At 47.5% G+C, this 24782-nt stretch overlaps 1 protein-coding gene across 4 annotated transcripts in view; it reads right to left on the bottom strand.

Moving 5' to 3' along the window:
* The window catches only part of USP24 (ubiquitin specific peptidase 24), a 2099319-nt gene that overhangs the window by 1309586 nt on the left and 764951 nt on the right, over positions 1 to 24782 (bottom strand). For all 4 annotated transcript variants that reach the window (XM_078670143.1, XM_078670156.1, XM_078670149.1 and 1 more), the window contains exon 35: positions 11410 to 11565. In XM_078670143.1, coding sequence (XP_078526269.1) covers positions 11410 to 11565 — 156 coding nt within the window. The remainder of the gene's footprint in view (positions 1 to 11409; positions 11566 to 24782) is intronic.

Here is a 24782-nt window from a genome sequence, read left to right as displayed (position 1 = left end):
CCTTCTGGACACCAGAAAAAAGGATCAGGCCAAACGGCAGACAAAGGATAAAAACACTGCAGCACAACGCCGCAGATGCCCAAGAAAACGCACCAGCAGTATACAGCAATACCAGGAAGGGCAAGGGATCCGCAAGAGGGAGTCCACACCTACCCAGTGTAAGACAGGGCTATCCAATAGCTACACATGCCCCACGTAGGGCAGGACACAGCCCAATAAGTATGAGACTACTCTTAGGGAAGAAAATCCAGCATCAGAGACAAATCAGCAAGCCTGTGGCAGAAACAACAGAAGGCTTAGTAAGCAGCCCAAAAAAGAACACTCTGCCAAAAAGAAGCTGAACCAGCAGCCAACTGAAGTGGTAGACCAACCGAGGGCACAATATCTCTCACAGAAAGTGTAACGTCCACCCCACACCAGATTCTAGGATAAGTGGGAGAACCCCTCCCACTAAGACCCGGAGGATCAACAAAACCATCTACTGAGGAGGAGGAGGAGGAGCAGGAGGACGGAGCCCTGCAAGAAGACGCTGAATGGCGGAGTCTGCATGAGTGTTAAACAAAAGGACCCCGTCAAAGGGTAAATCAACCCTGATATTTTCAGGAAAAACAGCATCACGGAGCCAGGCATGGCGACGGAGAGCCACAGAAGTGGCCAAAGCACGGCCTAGAGCATCGGCGACACCCAAGGCCGCACGAAGAATAAATGCGGCCAACTCCCTGCCATTTAATACATGGCTCCGTAAGTCAGCATGGGCACTCTCATGAGGAACTTGAGAAAGAAGGGACTCCACAGATCCCCACAGACTGGAAGAAACCCTGGCAATACACACAAAGTGTTAAGCGCCCGCAAGGCAGCGCTAGAGGAACCGAAGACATTACGCCCCCATGAATCCAACCACCGGGCCTCCCGAGACGGAGGAAACAACACCACAGACAAACACGGAAAGGCATTCTGCAGAAGAGAGCCTTGAGTAGAAGAGTGGAAATAAAGACCAACGGGGTCCTGCGCAGCAGGGCGGTGATGATGCAGAAGTGCCTGAGACACCGGATAACCCGTGGCAGGGCGCCCCTAAGCCTCCATAAGATAATTGTGGAGTGACGCTTCAAAGGGAAGGAACAACTCCCGTCCACCAGAGCTCTGGTGGAGAACCTCCAAAAGATTGTCTGTAGGAAACTGAGTGACAGGTTCACCCATCCGCAGAATACCAGCGGCTGTGGACATAGCCCTAAGAAATGCAACACTAGCCTCTGTAGGGTGCCAGGGAGGAGAAAGTAATTCCTCCGTCGGCTGCAGTCTGAGCCGCCCATCCCCATGTCCAGGGGGAAACGGCCAGCCCCGGAATAGTGGGGGATCCACAGATGAATGAAGAACCTAAAGGTGGAAGGTGGAGAGGCCGGTGGAAAAGCCATCTGCGAGCCACGGACAGAAGAGTTCAAGGATTTAGGCCGTGGGGACGGCGAGGAGCCCTCCCCGGAAGATGTTGGTGAAAAGGCAACAATACGGCGCCCTGTCTCCGGAGAGGAACACACCAACAGATGGAAAAAAAGGAACCTCAGGGGACGAATCCAGAACCCGACGCCGCGCAGCTCCGTGGAGTACGCCACCGGCGCCTGATCTGCGTCAGGTGGCGCCGGAGTGGGCACTCGTGGCGACGGCCCGACTCCTGCCACCACGTGCTCACCATGAGGGTGGGGCGGGGTAGACGCCAGAACGGCGAGGGATCTGCACTGGCCCGTCCTGAGACGGGGGAGCCGCCCGCGCCAAGGACCGATGAGGACTGAGGAAAGCACCCCAGGTCCCTTCCTCTACCCGTGACTCCACCGGAGGAGGGCCCCTGGTGCCGAAGCGGCGCCAGCTCGACTTATGGTGAGGCAGCTGCCTGCTCAGAGGATCGAGGGGGACTCTGGGACAAGCCCAGAGTCCTGGCTGTCTCCTGCGACGCCACAGGGAGCCCCATATGGATTTGTGGCGAGGCAGTGATGCCAGGTGCCCTAAAGGGGAGCCCGAAGGACCGCACCTCGACGACACCACTCTCCTACGACCTGGAGCGGAAAGTTTGGGCGCCGGAGATGCCGGCGACTCCACAGAAGACAGAAAACCCGCGCGAGGCAAGGGATCCGTAGACGTCTCAGGAGGTGGAGGAAGGGCCAAGGAAGCCTGCAGCGCCGCCGCATGGGCTGTCATTTGGGCCCTAGTCGCCTCTACGCGGGAAAACGGCGGGTAGGAACGTGACGGCCGGGGGCGCATGTCCAGCGGGGAGCAGGCCCCCACTGCAAAAGGAGGACAAGGACTCGGAGATAGACTGAAGGACCTACCAGCCGGTGGGCCACGCCCTCAAGGCGAAAGACGATGTCGCAGACGAAACCGCGGTTCCTTGCTTCTGAAGTACGGGACGGATGCTGGGATGACACCGACCTGGACAAGTGCGCCAACAGCAACTTCATCCGGCGCTCCGGCCGTGGCTTAGGCTTAAGGTGCTGGCAAGCATCGCAGCCCTCCGAGTCGTGGTGCTCACCCAAGCACCACATGCAAATCGGGTGAGAGTCCGTTGCCGACATGGGACGCGCACAGGAGGTACACGTTTTGAAGCCCGAAGGCATTCGCACACTGTTCCACTTCAACGCCAAGAGTGTAAGAAAATAGAAAGCCTAAAAACAAGCCAGGACACAATCCAGATCCGTATTGCACGCGGAAAAGAGAAAAAACTGACGTAGGCGCGCCGGGGTGGGGCTTATGTATGCTCGCTGACGTCACGGATGACGTCATGGCGGAGTCACGTGGTGCTGTCCCCCGGGCGCGCAGGGATGCTGTGGCAAAAAAGTTTTCCGGCTCCAGTCTCATGCCTAGGGATAATTCCATGTTAAGGAATCTGCGGCTAGTAGTCTCTATCAGATTTTTTGAGCAACTAACTATATTGCTATCTCTGGACATCATATAAAAAGGGCATTTGGGTAGATGGTGAACCCATCTAATAAAAACAAGGTGTGTAGTATTACTAAAAATGTTTAGGATGAACTATATTTATTCAAGTTTACTGTTACAACACATTTCATTAGCTATAATCCTCAAGCCAGTGAGGATTCAAAGAACTGAAAGGAAAATGATCAAACAAAACTGAAATGTTGCCAATAACTGCAATCCCATCGATTTCACCTCCAGGATGCCCTAACTTCATGCCTTGGTCTGCAAGTCATCACTGCATTGTTGGCCACATCACATGGGTCTTTTTTAGAGGGGAATTCTGACTGCTACTATCCACTAAGGAATTGGGATTGTTTTCACTGGTGGTATCAATCTCAACATTTGAAGGTATTGGAGTGAGGTGATGTAGGAAAGTAGGATCTGATTTTATGGTCACCCCCACTTTTTGCCTGGTGTCAGGGTGTTTTTGGCCTAGCCAGCTGGAATCCTGCAAATCAGGACCCCAGTATCTGTGCTCTCTCCCCTACATTGGCTATGATTAAGAACTTTGTTACCTCTACAATTGGCTACTGTTGTACCCTTATAAGTCCATTGTATTTAAGGGCTCCCCTGTGGGTGGATCCTCAGATTTGTCATCAAACAAGACTCAGCTCTGTAACCAAGATACTCTTCGACCGTCTGGACGCTTGGACTTCTCTTGGAATTGAAACTGCATCAAGGAAGACTCCTGCTGCTCCTGGTCTCACCATTCTGCCTAGTCTGTGCTTTTCTCAGGTTCTCCAAAAGGACAGCCAAAGAAATCGCCCTTGGAGTGAAGGAGTCACTCCCCTGCATCTGCAGGTACCACAACAAACCAGACTAGTCTGCTGCTCCGGTCGTCCTACGCACTTGCCGAGAAACAGCAACACAGGCGGTGGTTCTGTGGCTCTCCAGAGGTCTGACCAGCCATCCCAGCAATTGGAAGAACAGTATTCCTCGTCTAAACCTCTGGGACCTAACCCCTGTGTACAGCCTTGAGTCGCCATTGCCAAGGCTTGTTAGCTCTACACTCCAGAGATCTTCGGGCAACAAGAAGCTCAGCCTTCAGCACCTCACCTCTTGAAGATCAGCGTCCTCCATGCATTGTTTGTATTGTGGGACTCCATCTTTGGTGAGCTGCCTTAAGTGCTCTTGGATCTCCTGTGCCTTCGGTCTGTGAGTCCTCTTGAAGGTCGTCTTTTGCTTCGGTGGGCTCCCTTGCTTGCTCAGGGCCTCATCTGACTCTCCTGCATTTGGTGTGGCCAATCGATCTTGCTGGTCTCAACGATTTCATCTTTTCGTCTCACATGCCATTTGTGGGTAGTGAGGCTTGTTGCTGCTCCCACCAAACACCGACCATCTGTACACGGACATCTGACATGGGACAGCTCATGTACAGCTCCTGGCCTTCCTCAGCGTCACCTGATTCCCACAACTGCAGGGACAAGGTTCTCATCAACTTTCCTGAACTTCCTAACAAGGGCGAGCTTAGTGTCTCCGTGCATCCTGGTCACCTGGCATAGACTCTGTCCCCTCTGCTTGCAAGTTCACCTCTTCAAGAATCCATCCTTGGATTCCACCAGACATCTTCACAAACTTCTCCAGAGGCCTTTCTTCCCAAGTCTTCCATTGCCATCTAATGGCAGGTCCGACGTCACTTCACCCCTATGCACCTGGCTTCCCTTGTGCAGGTAACCTGATTCCTGGGGCATCCATGGGTGGGGCAGCTCTCCAACCATCCAACCTTCCGTTCTCTAAACAGTTTTTTCGGAGTCCTCTAGGAAGAGTCATTTGTTCTTTAAAACTGCCATTGTGACTTCTCCAGTGACTTCCATTGGGCATGCAGCTATGTTTCCACACTGCACACAGCCTCTGTGGGGTTCCTGAGTACTTAACCTTGGGTGGTTCCTGGTTCTCCCAGCTCTTGTGAATTCTTTGGTCCATGTGCCATCCTTTTTGCAGTTCACATTCCACTTCTTTAGTGTATATTTTGGTCTCCCCTTGCAGACCAGTGTTTATTAGTGCTACTTGCCTAATTTCTTTTAAATATTCGTATGTGTATTGTTGATATCTCCGGCTGGGAGATCTACCAATGTGAAAGTGATAGTGTAATAAATAGACTTATTTTTTATAAACACTGGTGTTTTTTCTCATCTAACCTACACTATTGATTAAAATTGTTAAAACAAGCTGTTTTACACTCCTTCAAGTTAAGCCTGAAGGCTGCTCTCCACAGCTACAACTTTGAGAGCTGTTAAGGTTATCAAAGACCATTAAAATCACCATAACGGTTGCCTGGATTAGTGCAAGGTGCATCACTCCTTCAAGTGTGTAATATATACTAAGCCAGCCTCCTACACGCCGCATTTCAATTCTTGGTCTTTGATGTGAATGATGGCAGCCTGACCATGTGGGTCCTCCCCTTGAGAAAGGAACAGATTAATTTCAGAGCTGATACTTGTATGCTAGTTTTGTGGAGTCTTCTGATGAGGGTGTTGTGTGAGACCGAGTCGATGGCTGCAGATAGGTCGAGCAGGATGAGGGCCGCTGTTTCTGCTCGGTCCAGGATGGTTTGAATGTCGGCCATGATGAGTGCCGTGGTTCTTGCTAAATTCTGATTGAGTGTTGTCTTGAAGGTGATGAAGTTCGAGGTGGGTTGTGAGTTGCTTGTTGATTCTCAATCAGGTGGGCTGGATAGGGGAGCAGGGAGATGGGACGAAAGTAGCTCAGTTCATTTGGGTCAGCTGTGTGCTTCTTGAAGATGGGGTTGATTTCTGTAAGTTTCCATTCATCCCAAAAAGTGGTGTAAGTGATGGAGGTGGTGTTGATGTTGTCAGGTTGGTGCCAATTGGTCATGCTCCCAGGTTGTAGATGTAGTGGGGCATGGGTCCGTTAGGGCCCCTGAGTGGATGGTCTGCATGACTGCCGCTATGTAGTTTCTGGTAAAGCTTGTCCATTCGGTCAGGTGTCCGTCTTGGTTTGTGGTGAGTAGGTTAGCAACTAGTTCTCTGGGGTTGGCTTAGTGTGCAAAGTTGCAGTAGATGTTTGCGATTTTGCTGTGGAAAAAGGTGGATAGGTTGTCAGAGTTGTTGGGAAGCAGCGATGTCAACAGTGGCTCAGTGTGAGGTGAAATCTTTAAAGATCGAGAACATCTCCTTGCAGCTGTTGGGAGCTTCCTTTAATGGAGTCTGCTAGTGCATTGTTCTTGGTGTCTCTAATTTGATGGTGATAGCGTAGTACAGCCTTAAAGGTAGCTCAGTCTGTTGTGTCGTGGCTGGGTCTCCGCTTCCTTTTCAGCTACTTACTGTGTCATTTGGAGTCTCTGCTGTCTTTTGTGTACCAGCTGGCCTGCTTTTTTGATCTATTATGTTGGGTTTGATGGTTGCAAAGGAGTCAGCAAAGTTCTTGATCAAGTTGTTGAAGTTGTTTATGTCCTTGTCTATGGCGTCTGTGGGGCTAGGTTGATCTGTACTGAGGGAGGGCATTGAGCAAGTCAGCAGCTGTGATTTTGCCCCAGCTGTGGCCTGAAATGCTGAACCTGAGCGGGGTGTTGAGTTAAAGTGTTTTGATTTGGAAGTGGATGATGGAGTGGTCGGTCCAGGTGAGTAGTGTGGTAGAGTTGCATATGATGCTGTTGCTTGTGGTGAAGATGGGGTCCAGTGAGTGTCCTGGGAAGTGTGTTGGTTCTGGGACGAGCTGGGTGATTCTGATGTTGCTCAAGCTTTTGAGGAGTGCTGTGAAGCAGGGGTTGTTTCAGTTTTCCAGGTTAAAGTTGAGTTCACCAAGGAGAATGTGGGCTCTGGAGTCGATGGTGGGCGCATCGATGAAGTTGGTGATGAGGTTGGTAAAGGTGGATCATAGTCTGGGTGGTCAGAAGGAAAGTGTTTCGTTCAGGTTGACATATTCAGAGATTTGCAGCTTGAAGTGCAGGTGTTCCATGAAAGGGGGGCGTTCTCTGTGGATTTTATTCATTAGATGGATACCTTGTAGATGATAGTGAGTCCTACTCTTGGCTTGTGAAAGTGGTCCAGCTGAGCGATCTTGTAGCCAGCTGGGATAGCTGTGATGTCGGAAGACGATGAGGAGTTGAACCAGGTCTCTGTGATGAAGAGGCTGTCGAGTGCTTCGCTACTTAGCAGGTCTCATATTTCAGTTGTGTGTTTCAGTGATCGTTTTTTTAGATGCATGCATGCAAGTGGGTGTTGAAGTGCGGATTTGCTATGGTGTGTGTTGTAGGCTGGGGTTTAAGTGTTATTGGTGCATGTGTATTGGGAGGGAGTGTTGAGGGTGTTAGTATTTGTGTTGGTGGGGTGGGTGGCTGTTGGAGACCCGACATAAGGTGCAGGTGAAAGCTCCTACCATGCTGTGAGGTGCGGCATGAAAGCAGTTGGGGCAACAGCATCGGGGGTCTAGCATCCTAGGTAGTGCTGTGGAATATCGCTGTGCAGAGATCGGACCAGGGTTTCTGCTTCTGCTCTACTTTAGTGCCAGCTGTGCGTCTGTGTTGCAGTTGCCATTAAGTAGGTACTGGGAGGGGGAGGAGTGCAGGGTGCTGTGATGTCATTGCCTGTGCTGGTGGGTGATGGGAAATGATGTCCTTTTGCAAATCATTTGCAAATCATTACCTGGATAAGACTAAGGCTAGCACTACAGATAGAAAATCCGATTTTTTAAGTCAGTAGTTTGTTTAGCTACAGAAAATACTAATTACTAACGGCAGCAAGAGCAATGAACCTACAATATAGTTTATAGACAGTGAATGGGATAACATGCGAGTTGAGCAAAACTTTGATGCCTTGGAATGGTTTACTGGGATCCTCTTAAAAGATTATGAAGCAAAAGAACTATAGCTTATTCTTGTAGGTGCCCCGGGTATGAGCTTCTGAGCCAGCAAAACAATGTACTGTGGTGATGAGAAAGATGCATCAACTTTACTACTTTATTGGATTATAAGCTGTTTACTCTTGTGGGCAATGTAGTAACCATTCTCCAATCAGTAAGTTTTTTTAGTAACAAATAATTTGAGGCTAGATTTGCACCCTAGAAAAGGCTCAGTCATAAACCGTGCTGCTGGGGCGGCCTTCCATGCAAGTTTTTCTCTTTCCCCCACCTCAAGACAGCCCCTAGGAAGGAACCTCAAATGCGCACAAGGGTTGGCCTACGATCAAGATGAGATTCTCCAGTGGCATCTTGGCTCTGAGCCAGAGACATTTGAAGTTGTGCCCAGTCGATGTGAATCTGACACAGGGGCATCAGGTGACTATTCCAGAAGGCTGAAAACACCTGCTCACTCTCTTATCTGATGTTGCACATATTCAATTTCCAAGACTAAAGGCGGCCTAGATCTTGCCTCATACTTTATTTCCTTCATTTGAGCTAGCTCTGGCCTGTGATCCACAAGTTCGCTAGCACCTGGCAGGTCCTTGCTGCATTTTTGTTATTGGGCTCATCATATCACCCTTCACAGATTTCTACTGACCTAGTCACAGCAGAGGACTCCAAGCTGTAAACCTTACTTCGGACTTGCATCATATCTAATAGACATGATAACTCTGTACAAGAACCACGATGTGTCTGTAAACTGGAATACGGGTGTAAGTACCCTCCACATAAGGAATAAAGATCTAGGGGCCCCATGATTGACTTGTACAGTTTCCTGTTATACTAATCTTTGCCTCCATACAGGAGACACTAAAATGTTTTATACATTTGTCCTTTTGACTGGGTGATGTTAGTTTGGCCACGTGTGTACTGAACAAGGTTTTGTCTTCTCTTTCAATTGTCTCCAGATTCATTTGGCCACAGCGTTTCCACTTCTCTGTAGCAGTATAATCTTTGTCCTTCCTTAACAACACTCCCATTAGCTACAATTTGAGGGCATTGGGAGCCAGAACCAGGAGTCTCTTTGAAGTACAAGTCCAGTCTTGTGTCAGGACTTCCCTTTTTATTCCCCATGAGAAGTCGTTCACACAAGGTACTAAGGCTGTCCTCTCTTTTATTCCTATGTTTCGGATGTCTGCAAGTAGATGGCTCCCAGAACAACCTCTCCTGTCTACTTTCCCTTGAAGACACTGTATGGAATTACCAAGATGGATACACAAAGAAAAGGTTACTTATTGATATTGTTGGCGACAATATTTCTTGTGCACGCATAATCTTTATGCAAATTCCTAACCTTATGAATTCTTGCAGGTTCCAGAATGCCCAGCAAATTCTTGATCAGTGATGACTCACCAGTGCCCCAAGGTGGGGCCGCATGCTCCCAGTAGCAACTCTGCCTCCGTAATTAACATCACCTAGGTAAATTAGGCACCAACTTGTCCAGGGAAATCCGTTCGACATTTTTTACATGCTATTTCAAGGCATTTTGGGATAACACAGTGCCCTGGAATAGCCACAACCACTGCGCAAATCAAGTTCGCAAAACTAAGAAACTTGTTAATTAGAGCACTACCTTATCAGGAATGTTGGAGGGCGGCGAGAAATCTGTGGGAACATTAAGCATCCACCAGAAATATCCTTAACAAAGGAAAGTAACTCTTCCTTCCAATGGCTATATCTTTCTGCAGACTACCAAATCCGCACTTCTCTGGGAGGTGGGCTTGAGCAGTGACAGTTACTCAAAATATTCAGGTAACATAGCTCTGGCAAAGTACCCAATAAGTAAATGATTTATTTATAAATCCACCATGAGCCAACATTTTCCTAAACTCTTACTTACTGGAAAATCTTGGGCAATGGAAAACATTCAGCAGCCAACACGTTTTTCAAAGAAGGGGAGGGTGGAGGGGATAGGGGTAGGGCAGAATGGCGTTAGTGTGAAATGAAAAGTACAGTGTGGCAAGACCCATCTATGTGACCTATAGGAACTCCTGCAGTAAAGGAAATGTCAATTTCTGCCTCTTACCAGTTGAGTACAGGCCGGTGATTCCAAGTTCAAGTTGATCTTCTTTGTCACTGTGAGGTGCATTGTGTATGGTACGCTGACGTCATAGTGACAAAAGTGAAAACCATTAGGCATCAACTGCTTTCACTGTCATTTGTGCTCATTTGCCCCCAAACAGTGATCAGTGCACAAGACACCAGGGAGGTGGGAGAAATTCCCCCTCTGAAAGTATGGGCAAGTGCTACCTTCAAAAAATAAATAAAAGTCTTTCTTCAACCTTAAGGGACAAAAGAGGGTGGTATACCCCCAATATCCCTCACCATTCCCACCACCCCCACGCCAAAAGGTCATTATACATAAGGGAGGGAAAAATAGGTGGGGTAACTCATTGGCTAGGCCCCCACACAAAAATAGGCCTCCAACAGTCTTTCTACCATAATCCCTTAACTCCTCAGGGCTTATACCCAGATAGGTAGCAGAGATATCAAGAAAAACAAGTTTTGGTAAAGCAGATCGGTTTATCCTATGGGCCTGATTTGCTCTGTCAAAGCCTTTTGGTGATACGCAATAATATTGGCAAAAATGGCAGCTGAAAAGCCATAGTAGCACATTCTTGGCAAGACATTTTTTCTACTGTTCATTTACATCGAAAAAATGAAACCTTAAATCAAGCCTGAAGCTTCTCACATTTTTCCCAATCTCTGTCAGAGGTTCATCACCTAAACATCATTACACCACTTGCCACCCACCTCATAATATCCATTTAAGGGCTGGCCTGTAGATCATGGCGAGATAAAGACATGTATACTCTACACTAACCTGAGCATGTCTGCTATTCATGTCTATAATTCTAGAACTGGCCTTTTTTGCAAATATTACCCACAACAGGCTATGAAACTTTGCTGACCACCATGTATGACACCAAACACTCCAGGCATTCAAACAGTGAATTGTCAAATTGAATAACTTCTATTCTTTGTAACAAACTACTCTGCTACATATGCCTGCAGTTTAGGCATTGAGGGTATTCCTTAGCATTAACCAGGACCCAATGTAGACCCACAAACATATCAAACATCCCCCTACACACATCACACTCCATCCCAGCTTAGATATAAGCTAGGGCTGCTCTCCTTTCTAATTTGAAACTAAACAATTGGGACATAATGAGCACTTCAAGTATTCATACAGTTTGATGGTAGTTTGCATGGGCTCCGAACTCTGTTACAAATACCTTACTCAAAAGCACATATGTAGTGACAAATCTGGACAAAATGTGTACTAGCCGTACCATCAAACATCCTCGCACAAAATCACACTCCTTTCCGCAACCTCCAAGCACCTAGCTAGTCTAGGACTGCTCGACTGTCTGCTATATCGGCAACACAATCTCTACCTAGAACACTTGAACACGGTCGAAACATTTGCATAAGAAAATAAGAGGATAGCTATGGCTGCAAATTCATTCTGAGCATAGCACATAGCATTCAAGAAATACATGGTTAAAAAAACATTTGACTATCTGATATTTCAAAAATGCTAAACACTTATGGTTACAGTAAATTCAATTTAGTACATACCTAATTGCTGGCTTCGTAACTGCAGGCAGGTGACGAGAAGAGACAAAGCCTCTCCTGCAATAATAGCATCTTTGGTGGATACAGACTGTTGTCTGACACAGATACCTGCATGCAGTGATGTTGCTTCCCCTTCGCTTCCAGAGCTGCAGTTACTACCTGTTTTTCAAATGAAAATAAAAAAGATAATAAGTTTGAGAATTAGTATGCTACATGAACGCAACATCTACCAGCAAGTTTCTCACAGGTTATTTCCAAATTTTAAATGTGATATTGTCGGATACCAAGAAATTTAGAATGCAAGAAAACAAGCTTAGGCCTATGAACATAGCCATCATTGGATCCAACAACATAGTAGTAACTGGTGCAGACATTGCTAACTTGCTCACTTTCAAATATGATCCAATGATTGAGGACTAAAAGTCAGATTATAAAAAGCAGAACTGAAACAGCAGCTTGCTATACACATTTTGCTGTATTACAGTCAATGGAATACTACAGGGTGATAATTAGAAGAGACATTTTTTGTATCCAATTGAGTATATTGGGAGGCAATTCCATGCATTTATTAACCTTTCATTTTGATGTGTTCTTACTCAAATCTCACTGTGCCCTTTTTCATTCTAGAAGTACTCTTCTAAATAAAAAAGCAGGTTTTGTAAGATGACCTTCTTAAAGCGACGCCTTAGAGTACTTTAGTTTAAAGAAAACATACAAGTTACTTACCTTCGGTAACGATGTATCTGGTAGAGACGTAATGTAAGGGAATTTTATATAGTGCTAAACTGTCACCCAAAGGGTATCTGGGCGCTTAGATTGTCCGAAACAGCAGGGGGAAGAAGAAACAACAGGGGAAAAAAAAGCAGAACAGAGTCTAGGCTCTAGGAAACAGAGTGGTTTTCAGCCTCTTCCTGAAACTGGATAGAGTATTAAGTTGTCTAAGCTCTAAAGGAAGAGCATTCCACAATCTAGTGGCAGTAAAAGTAAAGGATCGGCCGCCCATCCGTACTCTCTTGATTTTAGGAACCCTGATCAAACGTGACGTAGAGGAGCGAAGTGCTCGAGTAGGCGCATACCAGGTGAATTTATTCTGGAGTACTCTGGGACCAGTACCGTGGACAGCCCTTTGAACAATACAGAGAGCCTTAAATTGTATCCACTGCACAACCTGCAACCAATAAAGGTCCCTTAGGGCCGTTGAAGAAGATGCTCTCCATGGCCGATTCAGTGCAAGTTTTGCAGCCATAGTTTGTATTCTCTGTAATTTCCTAAGTCAAAAGGCCGGAGCATCCAGGAGCACAGCATTGCCATCGTCGATTCTACTAAAGACTATGCACTGAACCACCTGAGCTCTAGCATCAGAAGGCAAAGACTGTAGAATCTTACGCAATGCTCGTAAAAGGGACATACAGGTGCCAACCGTTTTATTCACCTGGGAGTCCAATTGGAGATTGCTATCCATCAGCACTCCAAGGTTGCGTACTGTGTTAGCGGTTACCAAGGACGTATTGGAGGAGGCAGGCAAGAAATTTGTGGGAAGGGGGCTTTGAATACTACCTGCCGAACAGCATAAGACCTCAGTTTTACTTTTGTTAAACTGCAGGGAGTTCCATTTCAACCAAGCTCCCACTTGATGTAAACAATTATGGAACTTTTCCCTAGACACTGCATTATTGCCCTCAAAAGTGAAGACAAGTTGAGTGTCATCAGCATAGTTAATAACACTGATTCCAAAAGTTCTTATTAGGGAGATGAGGGGACGAAGATAGAGATTGAACAGAATGGGGCTGATGGCCGAGGCTTGAGGAACCCCTTGTTTAACCTCTCTATATTGAGAAAGAAAAGGGAACAGAGTCACTGCCTGCTGTCTATTGAAGAGGTACGAAGCTATCCAATCACAGGCCCTACCCCCCAACCCCTCCTTCCCTCAGTCTGCTGATCAGAATTTGATGGTCTACCGTATCAAATGCGGCCGACATGTCCAGCAGCACCAAAAAGACTGTCTGACCACTGTCAGCCCGCATTCGCAGGTCGTCGAGGACTGCCACCAGGGCGGTCTCAGTCCTATGTGCGGGGCCGAATCCAAATTGGACTTCATCCAGCAGCTGATTATCTTCCACAATTTTGGAAAGGGATTTAGTCACTATTCTTTCCAATATTTTTACCGGGTAAGGTAACAAGGAAATAGGCCTGTAGTTGCTGGGAACTAACGGGTCCAAAGAGGCCTTTTTAAGTAAAGGGGAAACTATTGCCTTCTTCCAACAATCCGGCACTACAGCAGTAGTTAGGGACTGTCTACAGATCTGATAAATAAGCGGGAAAAGCTCATCTCCAAACAGCTTGCAGAACCTGTGAGGCAAAGGATCCTTAGGAGAGCCTGATGAAACTCCAGAGGCCATTACAGCAAAGTCTTCATATGAAGGCATAGCAAATTGCTCCAGGACAGATGGATATTCCCTATTAGGTAAGGTGCTCTTTAACCCATTAATATGACCAGTTCATGAATCACTCTTTCCATCAGCTGATTGTTTCAGGCCAATTAAAATTTTATTTATCTTATCCTCAAAGAAGCTAGACAGTTCATCGCACAAGACTTGAGAGACCGGAATAGATGACTTGGCGCAGTCAGGGTTAGCTAATCCCCTGACCAAAGAGAACAGCGTTTGAGATTTGTTAGAGGATTTAAGGATTAACTCTTCAAGGTATTTGGCCTTGTGTTTACCAATAGATATTTTATAGGCAAGACGCATACCCTTGAAGGATTCCTTATCCTCATCTAGAGACGATTCTAGCAGCAGATTCCTTAACGTAGAATTATCCCCAGGCGTGAGACTGGATCCAGAAAACTTTTCGTCCACAGCATCCCTGCGTGCCTGCACCACTCAAGTCTGCCCTGATGTCGTCCATGTTCGTGACGTCAGCGAGGATACAGAAGTCCCACCCCGGCGCGCCTACATCAATTTTCTTCGGAGAATGTTTCCGCGCCACAACGAGGAGCCATCACAAACAAAACTGTGAGAATACTGGAACAGTGTGCGAAAACCCCGCTATACAGAAGGGAAAGAAATGAAAGGTGAGGAACAGCACCCTCCAGAATAATGCCAGGCACTAAGGCACCAAGTCATGGAATGAAAGAATAGAGTGCAGCTACTACAACCAACATACCAGCCTCCCTGGAGGCATAAACATGTGAAAAAGGGCACAGCAGATGAAGTCTGCAACCGCCGCCCGGAGCCAAGAAGGGGTCCAAGGCCAGAATGGAAGAGCAATGACAAGTCATCCCCCAACAACACCAGCAGGGGGGATCCCCTAAAAAGAACACCAAGGGTCGAGACTCAGCCAGGGGACCTCAACCCCAAGGACTGTAAGTGTCAGAAGTGCAAGCAACACAAGGAAGCAGGGCACAAACCAACCCTACATTGGGGACCAAGTGCATGGGCACCGAAGCACCCAGGCATTCGTCACCCAATCACCAAAAAGAAGGAATGGAGCAACAACAACCAGGCGAGCATCCTCCTAGGGAGGGAGTAAGAAAAAGTCACTCGCAGAGGAACGTCGTCCTGAAGCAGGAAAGTGCAGAAGACCTAGAAGGGTCCTCGCAGAAGCGGGGAGGAAGGGCGGTTCGTGAAGGAATCTGCGACTAGAATCGTCTCTACCAGACACATCGTTACCGAAAATAAGTAACTCGTACATCTGATAGAGACTACTAGCTGCACAATCCTAAACGCAGAATAGATACCCTAGCCATACCCAAAGGGGAGGAGGGTCTGCGAGAAGACCTCTCCAGCTCAGACAAGCACAAGACCCCCAGCAGGGGACCAGTCACGGGGAAAGGGAAAAATAGCCCCGTCTGCCGCAACAGGGGATGAGTCACAAGCCCTAGGCTGAAGAGAACTTCAGCATCCTGGAGGAACACCTGCCCCACAGGGGATGTATTAGAACGACAAAAAAGGGCAACCCAGCCTTCACCAACATGAGAAGCAAGGGTAATACGAAGGATGCCAAAACACCTCAAGCCCAGTCAGCGTACCAGGGACCTCCACCAGAAGCCCCAAGGTACCGACAACGCAGAGGAAGAAGTAGTAGTAGTAGTATGAGCTTTATTCGATACATAAAACATCATAAAAGCATATACAATTGTTAAAAGGATTAAAAAGATGTACAACAATTTTAAGATTCAACATACATCATACTATACTTTACACTTCCAATATTTCATATTTAAAATCCATCCATTACAAAGGTACAAACAATTAAACATAGACCATTTTATAAGCTAGGACACAATATCAAGAGCATAGCAGCGATTAAATTATTCTTATGGCACTCTAAACCCAAACTCTATTCTCACTCATAGCATGGCGGAACTGGTGGGCATACACCCCGATTTGCCAAGATCTTATTTCTTATCAGCCATGCACAGCATAAAAACGTGGCCACTCCGCAAATCAGTGTCAATGAAGATGTATCTGTACACAAGATGCGGAGTGCAGCACGATGGTTCATTGGGCCGATCAATTGACAGACCGGTTTGAGCCACTTGGCTCTGGTCGATCTGTAGGCTAAGCAAGCGAATAAAAGGTGCGCAGTTGACTCATTGTGATAATCGCAACCAGGACAAGGCATGGGTGTCCAATAAGGCCCATTCCAAGCAACAGTCACACTATTGATGGGAAGAGTCCCTAATCTGAGCTTCCCAAACAGTGCCCTATCCCTAGGGACCTGTATGAAGTCCAGATAGGGTTCCAGTCTACAGATAGATTTGTGTTTGAAGAACCCTTCAGTAAGTTTCCCTATTTTGGGGTTCAAAATCATGTTTCTGGACCCAATCCCAGTAAGCTCGCTTAAGATCCTGCTTTGTCGGGGGGCCTGGCTAACCCAGGCCCCCCTAAAGCCTATATCTATTAAAAGCTGTCGGAGGTCAGTTATCCATTTAATCCTGTTCCCTTTATCAGCTAATATCAGTTCGTCCAGGGCTGCCGCATAGTTGGACAACTCAGCGGTTCTTCTTATGCGTGCCCAAAAAAGGAGAGGACGCAATCGTACGATGTCATGAATGGAGCGCCTTACCATGTCATAAAATAAAGGTTTCAGAGAGGTCAAGATAGGGAGGGAAATAAGATCTCTAATTTATTTTCAGATCTGGCAAGCTCACTGACGTTCTCGAAGCCCCAGAGTTCGGACCCATATAGGGCCGAAGGAAGTGCTTTGCCGTCGTAGACTGCAAGCGCAGGGGCTACTGTCCTACTCCTGGATAGATGTTTCTCTCTAATGATAGCCCCAGAGACCCGCTTGTGGCTTAGGAGCATCTTGGCTAGATGGGAGCCCCACCTCATATTCTTGGAGACATGGATTCCCAAGTAGTCAAAAGACTCAACAGTGTCCAAAGGGGAATCATTTAGTGTAATGCCATTGCTAAAGCGTTTAGATGGGTTGATAGTCATGAATTTGGTTTTGTCGTATTAATTATCAACCCCCGAGAATTACAGAAGTCGCCAAACCTGTTCAATAGTTTCTGAAATCCCCCCCGGTGATTTAGAGATCAGAAGGGTATCGTCTGAGAACAGGAGGGTCGGTGTCTTCTCCCCTGCCAAGATGGGAGCGTCTGCTGGTTCTTGCCTTAAGAAATCAACCACCCCATTGATGTATAAAGAAAACAGGGTGGGAGCCAGCACGCATCCCTGGTGGACCCCTGTTCACCATGATCCTTTCTGTCAATTGCCCCTGTGTTCCCCACCTGATTTTTGCATAGTTGTCATTGTGCAAACGTTTTAAAATATCGAGAACGAAGGGTGGAATACCTAGTTGTTGTAGGACATACCTAAGTTTTTCCCGGGGCACCAGGTCGAACGCGGTCTTCATATCTATGAAGGCCAGATACAAACTGCCTTTCCCTAGTATTACTGTTTGCCAACAGATCATGAAGAATCTGAACACCTGGTCCATTGTTCCCACCTTTTGTCTAAACCCTGCTTGATAATGGGACAACCTCCGCTCCTTTCCAGGAGTCAGGGACGGGTGATCCCCTCGCTATTAAGTTAATTATCAGTAGGATGAAGGAGGCCCAATGCTTAGGGTTATACAAGAGCAGATCTCCTGGAAGGCCATCAGGACCCGCCGCCTTACCGGGAGCAATACTATTTATTGCTAGCGCCACCTCTTGGAGGTCGAAGCAGTCTGAATTGAGATAGGGACCAATGGAGGTTAAGGGGAGGTCAAATGCTAGAGGCACAGGACATTCAACACCCGAATAAAGGTTGGAGAAATGGTCCTGCCATTGTCGGGCGTAATATGGTTGGGGATTAGGACAGTACAACTTCTAGTCTTTTAATTAAATCCCAGAAGTATTTTGAGCCCTTCTGCTTAGAGGCATGCCTTAATTCCTGCCAATGGTCTTCTTCCCAATTACGTTTAGCTTCCACCTGAACCCTAGAATACTCAATCCTTGCTAATCTAATCGCTAAGGGATCTTTTCTCCTGACTGCAAAAGAAAGGGCCACCCTCTTTTCCCTACAACCCTGGGAATACCAGGGACTGGAGGGCCTTGTCTGATGACGTCTTGAGCCTGCTTTCCCCTCAACAGTAAAAAATGAGCTCCTTTTTCAATTGAGTCTTGATAAAATAGGTGGAGATTGGGTTGGGCCCCCATTTCCCTAGAGAGCACCGCAAGTTCCTTGTTCTTAACCTCTATAACTTCCCTAATGCTTTCCAGTTTATATTCCTGCTTGGAAACTTTAAGCCATTTACGGCGTCTATTGCAGTTGGTGGGAGTTACCTCTCTGGTGGACAAAACAGTAGTGCAGCGAGCCTCAGCACCAAAAGACTGCCAGACATTATTAATTTTTAAGCATAGGGGATTGTGGTCGCTATCTATGGAGGGTTTAACTTCCATATCTATCAGATCTCCCCATAGCCGAATATCCATAAGAATGTAGTCTATTCTGGACGGGGAGCTTATCCTATTAAAGGTATTTGCCCCATGTGGATCTGAGCCTGAGGAAGAAGTGCCACCTACAGACTCCAAGGAGAAGAGGCAGAAGCACGGCAAAGCTCTCCACTGGGAAACATACCCAGTGACGAGGGCAGTCGAGCCCATCACAGCCAGAAGACAAGACAGAACAGCACCTCGGCAATAAGGCAGGCGGAAGAATAAGAACGGAATCTCACAATGGCCCCGCAGGACAGAAGCACGAGCGCCAGGGCCCACGCCAAGGCCTCCGGCTACAGAACAGAAGAGCGGGGGGGGGCAGCCAGCCGCTGACAACACTACGAAACCAAACGCCCGGACCACGTAGGGCTCGGAACAAGGGCAAGGCCAGTAAACAGTCCCGAACGACCCCAAAAGGGGACCGCCCGGACAGAACCGATCCACAAAGCAGTGTGATCAGCTAGAAGAGAAGAGGAGGAACAAGTAGGACGGACCAGGCCGTCAACACAGGAAAAGGCAGGCAAAGGGTAAAACACTGCTGCACAACACCGCAGACGGCCAAGCCATGCCCCAGTAAGGGCCAAAGACCATCGTAATACAGCCACACCAGGAAGGGCGACAAACCCGCAAGGAGGAGTCCACATCCTTCCTGCATAAGACAGGTCTATACATTAGCTACATGTACCCCACATAGTTTAATGACGCTTTGCGCCAATGCCATAAGGACTGTAAGCATCTGGAGCGAGTCTGGAGGAGGGGCTTTGACACGAAGGATAAAAAGAGCTATAAAGAGGCCATCAGACTTTATCATAAAGAGATACAGTCAGCCAAAAAGAGGTTTTTTGCATCCAAGATCGAGTACGCAGGAAACAAGGCTAAAGAAATCTTAAAAATAGTCAAAAGTTTTTCCTCCCCGAAGGCCATGATGAGGGTTTCCCCCCCTTCCTTGGATTGGACGAATAAATTAGCTAACTTTTTCTACTCCAAGATAATAACCACTCAATCCTCTTGACGCCCATTACGGCTTCTCTTCGGATTGTCCCTCAGTATGACAAAGACAAGACTTCCCTTCTCTCCTTTCCCCCTCTGTCTCTTCAGGCTTCCTTGACAATCATGAAGGGCCTGAAATCAGGATCGCCAATCGATCCGTGTCCGGCTAAATTTTTGGCAAAGATGGCTGAGATTCTGAATCCTACAGCCAACAGGGTGATGATTACGTCACTTATGTGCGGTAGGGTTCCGGTCGTCTGCAAGTGTGCTAAAATCATTCCTCTATTAAAAAAACCAACGGCTGATCCTACCATGCTCACCAATTACAGACCTATTTCTCTGCTGCCCTTTTTTGCCAAAACTATTGAGAAACATGTCCACTCAGTAATCTACAATTTTGCAGAAACTAATAATCTCTTCCACTCTAGCCAATCTGGCTTCCGTCAGAACCTTAGTACAGAGACAGTACTGCTGGAGATTTCGGACTCTGTTAAGGAGACACTTGATAAAGGTGGCAAGGCAGTACTGGTCCTACTTGTTCTTTCAGCAACTTTCGACACTGTGCCCCATGATCACCTACTTCGGAGATTGCAGGAGTGCGGGTATGGGGGCAAGGTGTTGAAGTGGATGTCCTCCTTTTTGGAGGCAAGACATCAAGAGGTGTGGTCACCCCCTTTCTCAGCGGGTCTACCTCCTCTTAATGTGGGAGTGCCTCAGGGATCCATCTTGAGCCCTGTGCTCTTTAATTTATATATGGCTCCTCTGGAAGCAGGTGAGGCTGTAATTATATCATACGCCGACGACACCCAGCTGCTGTTCACGTGCAAGAAGGATGAGGTGTTCCAATGGGGAACAAATTAATAAATGCCTTGCGAGACGTTTTCACTTGGTTCCAATTGAACCATCTCAAATGCAATTCAGAGAAGTCTGAAATCATCTTCTTCGGCACCCCCCCCCCCTGGACGCCTGGAAACAATGGTGGCCCCCTGATATGTCCCCTCCTCAAACACCAGTTAAGACGGTAAAGAACTTAGGGGTAAAGTTGGATGAGACATTATCCATGAAGTCACAAGTACAGTCAGTTGTAGGCACCTGTTTTGGCCTCCTGAAGATGCTTCGCAGGTTTCTGTTCCTTCTACCTATTTCTAATAGGAAGACAGTTGTACAGGCTCTTATTACTTCTAAGCTAGATTATGCCAACAGCCTTTATCTGGGCCTTCCGGAGTTTCTGCTCAACAGATTGCAAGTTGTGCAGAGCTCAGCAGCAAGGGCAGTCCTCAGCCTTGGGCCTAGAGAGCGGATCTCTCATCATCTGAAGGCACTGCACTGGCTGCCAGTCTGCTGTAGAATACTCTTCAATGCTCTGGTTCTGGCCTTCAAAGCCCTGCATGGTATGAGGGCACTCTGCACACGTAAAAGAATCTCATTCTACACCCCCGGCAGACCTCTTAGGTCTGCTTCTTAACATCTGGTGGTAACTCCTAAATGTGCTAAAGCCCGCTGTGGGGTCGTTCTTTTCAGGTTCTGGTGACCAGGTCCTGGAATAGGCTCCCTCTACTGCTTAGGCAAACAACAAATATTCTGGCTTTCAGAAAGAAACTGAAAACCTGGCTGTTCCAACAGGCAGGCTGATCACCTCACTCTTAGGACCCTCGTCTCTCTTTCACTGACTGTGTCTCTGCATCTTTTCTCAGCGTCGGGACACTCTTTGAGTAGCTGTGCGCTCTATAAATCCGCCTTTAACATAACATAACATAGGGTAGGACACGTCCGAAGAAGCATGGGAACCACTCCTAGGGAAAAAACAATCCCGCATCAGAGGACAAAATCAGACCTGCGGCAGAAACCACAGAAGGCTTGGTAATCATCCAGAAAGCACAGGCGTACCAAAAAAGGGGGCTGGACCAGCAGCCAACTGAAGAGTGGGGCCAACCAAGGACCCCGAGGGCACGGTAACCCTCACAGAAAGTGTAACAGCCACTCCAAAAACCAAATACCAGGAGCAAGTGGGATAACGCCTCCCACCAAGACCCGGAGGATCAGCAAACCAACTTACTGAGGAGGAGAAGGAGGAGGAGGACAAGGAGGACGGAGCCCCGCAAGAAGACGCTCAATGGCGGAGTCTGCATGAGTATTAAACAGCAGGACCCCATCAAAATGGAGGTCGACCAGACTCTCTCTAATATTTTCAGGAAAAACAGCATCGCGTAGCCAAGCATGGCGACGGAGAGCCACAGAAGTGGCCATAGCACGGCCAATAGCATCGGCAACATCCAAAGTCGCACGAAGAATAAACGCGGCCAACTCTCTACCATCCAACACATGGCCCCGCAGATCAGCACGGGCTACCTCATGAGACATGAGAAAGAAGGGACTCCAGAGAATCCCACAGGCTAGAAGTAGCCCTGGTCAGCACACACAAAGTGTTAAGCGTCCTCAAAGCAGCACTGGAAGAAGCAAAGACATTACGTCCCTATGAATCGAACCACTGGGCCTCCCGAGACCGAGGGAACACCACCACAGGCAAACACGGAAAGGTATTTCGCAGTAGAGCGCCTTGAGTAGAAGGGTGGAACAACAGACCGGGTCGTGCGGAGCAGGACGATGGCGGTGCAGTAGTGCCTGAGGCACCGCCCATGGCAGGGCGCCCCAGAGCCCCCATAAGAGAATTATGGAGTGATGCTTCAAAAGGACTGAGGGGGGCTCGGGGGCAAGCCCGGAGTCCCGGCGATCACCTGCGGCGCCACAGGGAGCCTGTAGGGATTTGCCGCAATGCAGGGACGCTAGGTGGAGCCCCGAAGGACCACACCCCGACGACGGCACTCTCCTACGACCTAGAGCCAAAACCTTTGGCGCCGGAGCTGCCGGCGACTCCGCGGAAGTCCCTGCGCGAGGCAAGGTATCCATGGACGTCTCAGGAGGTGGAGGAAGGGCCAAAGAAGCCTGCAAAGACCCAGCGTAGGCTGTCATTTGGACCATAGTCGCTTCCGCGCCGGGAAACGGCGGGTAGGGAGGTGAAAGGTGGGGGTGCACGTCCCAGGGGGAGACTGCGCCCGCCGTGGAAGGCGGACAGGGCCTCGGAGACAAAATGAAGGACCTACCAGCCGGTGAGCCACGCACAAGGGGCCGCGGCGAAAAAAACGAGGTCGCAGACGGAACCGGCGACTCCTGGCCTCCGAGGTAGGGGACGGAAGCGATCATGACACCGACCTGGACAAGCGTGCCAACAGCAACTTCATCCAGCGCTCCCGCCGTGATTTAGGCTTAAGGTGCTGGCAGGCGTTGCAACTCTCCGAGTCGTGGTGCTCACCGTCACCACATGCAAATTGGGTGAGGGTCCATCGCCGACAAAGGACGTGCACGAGAGGTACACGTCTTGAAGCCCGAAGGCATTCGCACACTGTTCCACTGAACGCCAAGCGTGAATAGGGATAGAAGGCCTGAAAACAGGCCAGGACACAATCCGGATCTGCGTTGCACGCGGAAAAGAGAAAAAGCTGAAGTAGGCATGCCGGGGTAGGACTTGCGTATCCTCGCTGACGTCCCAAACGTGGACGACGTCAGGCGGAGTCATGTGGTGCTGTCCCTCCAGCGCGCAGGGATGCTGTGGCACAAAAGTGTTCCGGATCCACTGGCTAGTAGTCTTTATCAGATACAGTTTGGTAAGCCAGACTCTGGAGTATCTATAAGTGTATTCTCTATTTCTGGCGATTGTCTCAACATTCTCCGTATGAAGCTGCATGGCTGATGTGTATAGAGAAAACAATACCAATCTCTGATGTAACAAAATGTGTCTATAACCCAACCCCCTTCATTTTCTGGCCTCCCTGATATCATAAGACATGGGAGGATATGTTTTATGCTTGATACATACACTGATGTCAGATACAGACAATGATGATGATTGTACTTACAACACGTGTGCTACAACAACTGAGACACGTCTAGAATCTTCAACTTAGTATTCTGCAATCTTTAAAGTTTTGTATTCCATCTTATTCTTATCAAGATTTCATTGTCTTAAAATTTATTTTGATAACATTTGGTCAACCTAGCCTATAATTGTACTACTTAGTCCAATGTTTAAGCTCTATGACCATTCTATGCAACAGAGTCTGCTTCACATTTCAAATAATCTGCAATATCACAAATGGATACAATAAAAAGTGCAGGATCTATAAATATTCCAGCTTCCCCTTGCACTTACAATCCCCTATTTCGTCATGATGGAATAACATACAGAATAAATCATTACTGGAATTCGTCAATTTTGTATGGAATGTTACCAAAGGTTTTTGCAGGCATTTAGGCTAATCATATTCACAATGTTGTCTCTCCATTTCCTAGAAACTAGGTGAATGCACTTTGCACGGGATGTGTTTACCTTTGACACATAGGTATAAGTCAACAACTTGCAACGCAAATTAACACTATTTGCCTTGTTAGTAATTCTTTTTATCTCATGGCCAAAGATATCAGTCTGTAGCTAGCACTTTATGGAGAAGGACAAATATGCAGCTGGTGTTGGCATACTACTGACATTCCATCAGCTCATTACATGAATCCTGTTAAAGTACTGATGAAATGTATTGAACTGGCCTGTGGATGAAAACAACAGACATGCAAATATTTTTCTCCAGTAGGCACACTTCACTGCTGACTATTAAACTAAATCTTAATGTAAACCACTGCCAGTCCATTGAGCCCCCCTCCCTTACCTCTCTAGACCGGGACCCATATGAAAACACAGGATCATAAAACAAGTAACACCACACACTGTCAAACTCATTTAGTACTTTAAACAAACCCCTGACAAAAATGGGTGAGTCTCAAAACAGATCTACTCTTTCAGTGTAGTCTTCTGAAAAAGAAAGTTAAGTATGAGGTAGAAGAAAAAGTTACATACCTTCGGTAATTCTCTATCTAGCTGCAGATACCTCATCTTTTGAATATTCACCAGGTTTCAAACTGGATCCAAAAACTTTTCAGTAGTATCTCGGCATGCCGTAAGGTGGTGCCACACAGCTCCACACTGATGCTGTTCCATTCCGGAAATGAAGTGTGGAACCCATGAAGGTGCCACACATGTGCATTGACATCAGCTTCTTTCGAAGCTGTTCATGACCCAAGACACAAGGCAAACTGGTCAGGAGAAGTATACAGATTCCTAGACTTGGAATCTTATTCATGGATAAAGTCCATTCACAGAATGGAGGGAATGGGAGAGCCAGTGAGGAATATACAGCTAGTTAGTGTCTCTAACAGAGAGAGCATTACTAAAGGTAAGGAACTTGTTCTTTTGATAGATTTTCCTAGCTGCAGATTTTTTACCTACCAAAACATTACCTATTGGAGGAGTGTCTACCAAAGTGCTGCACGACTGAGTGGGCGAAATGCCCCTCTCTGTGAATCTGACTGTCCAGACAATAGTGCTTCCTGAATGTATGGAGGGACGCCT

This window comes from Lissotriton helveticus, chromosome 1_2, assembly GCF_964261635.1.
Source record: "Lissotriton helveticus chromosome 1_2, aLisHel1.1, whole genome shotgun sequence".
Classification (NCBI taxonomy): Eukaryota; Metazoa; Chordata; class Amphibia; order Caudata; family Salamandridae; genus Lissotriton; species Lissotriton helveticus.
This window is presented reverse-complemented; position numbering and strand designations above follow the sequence as displayed.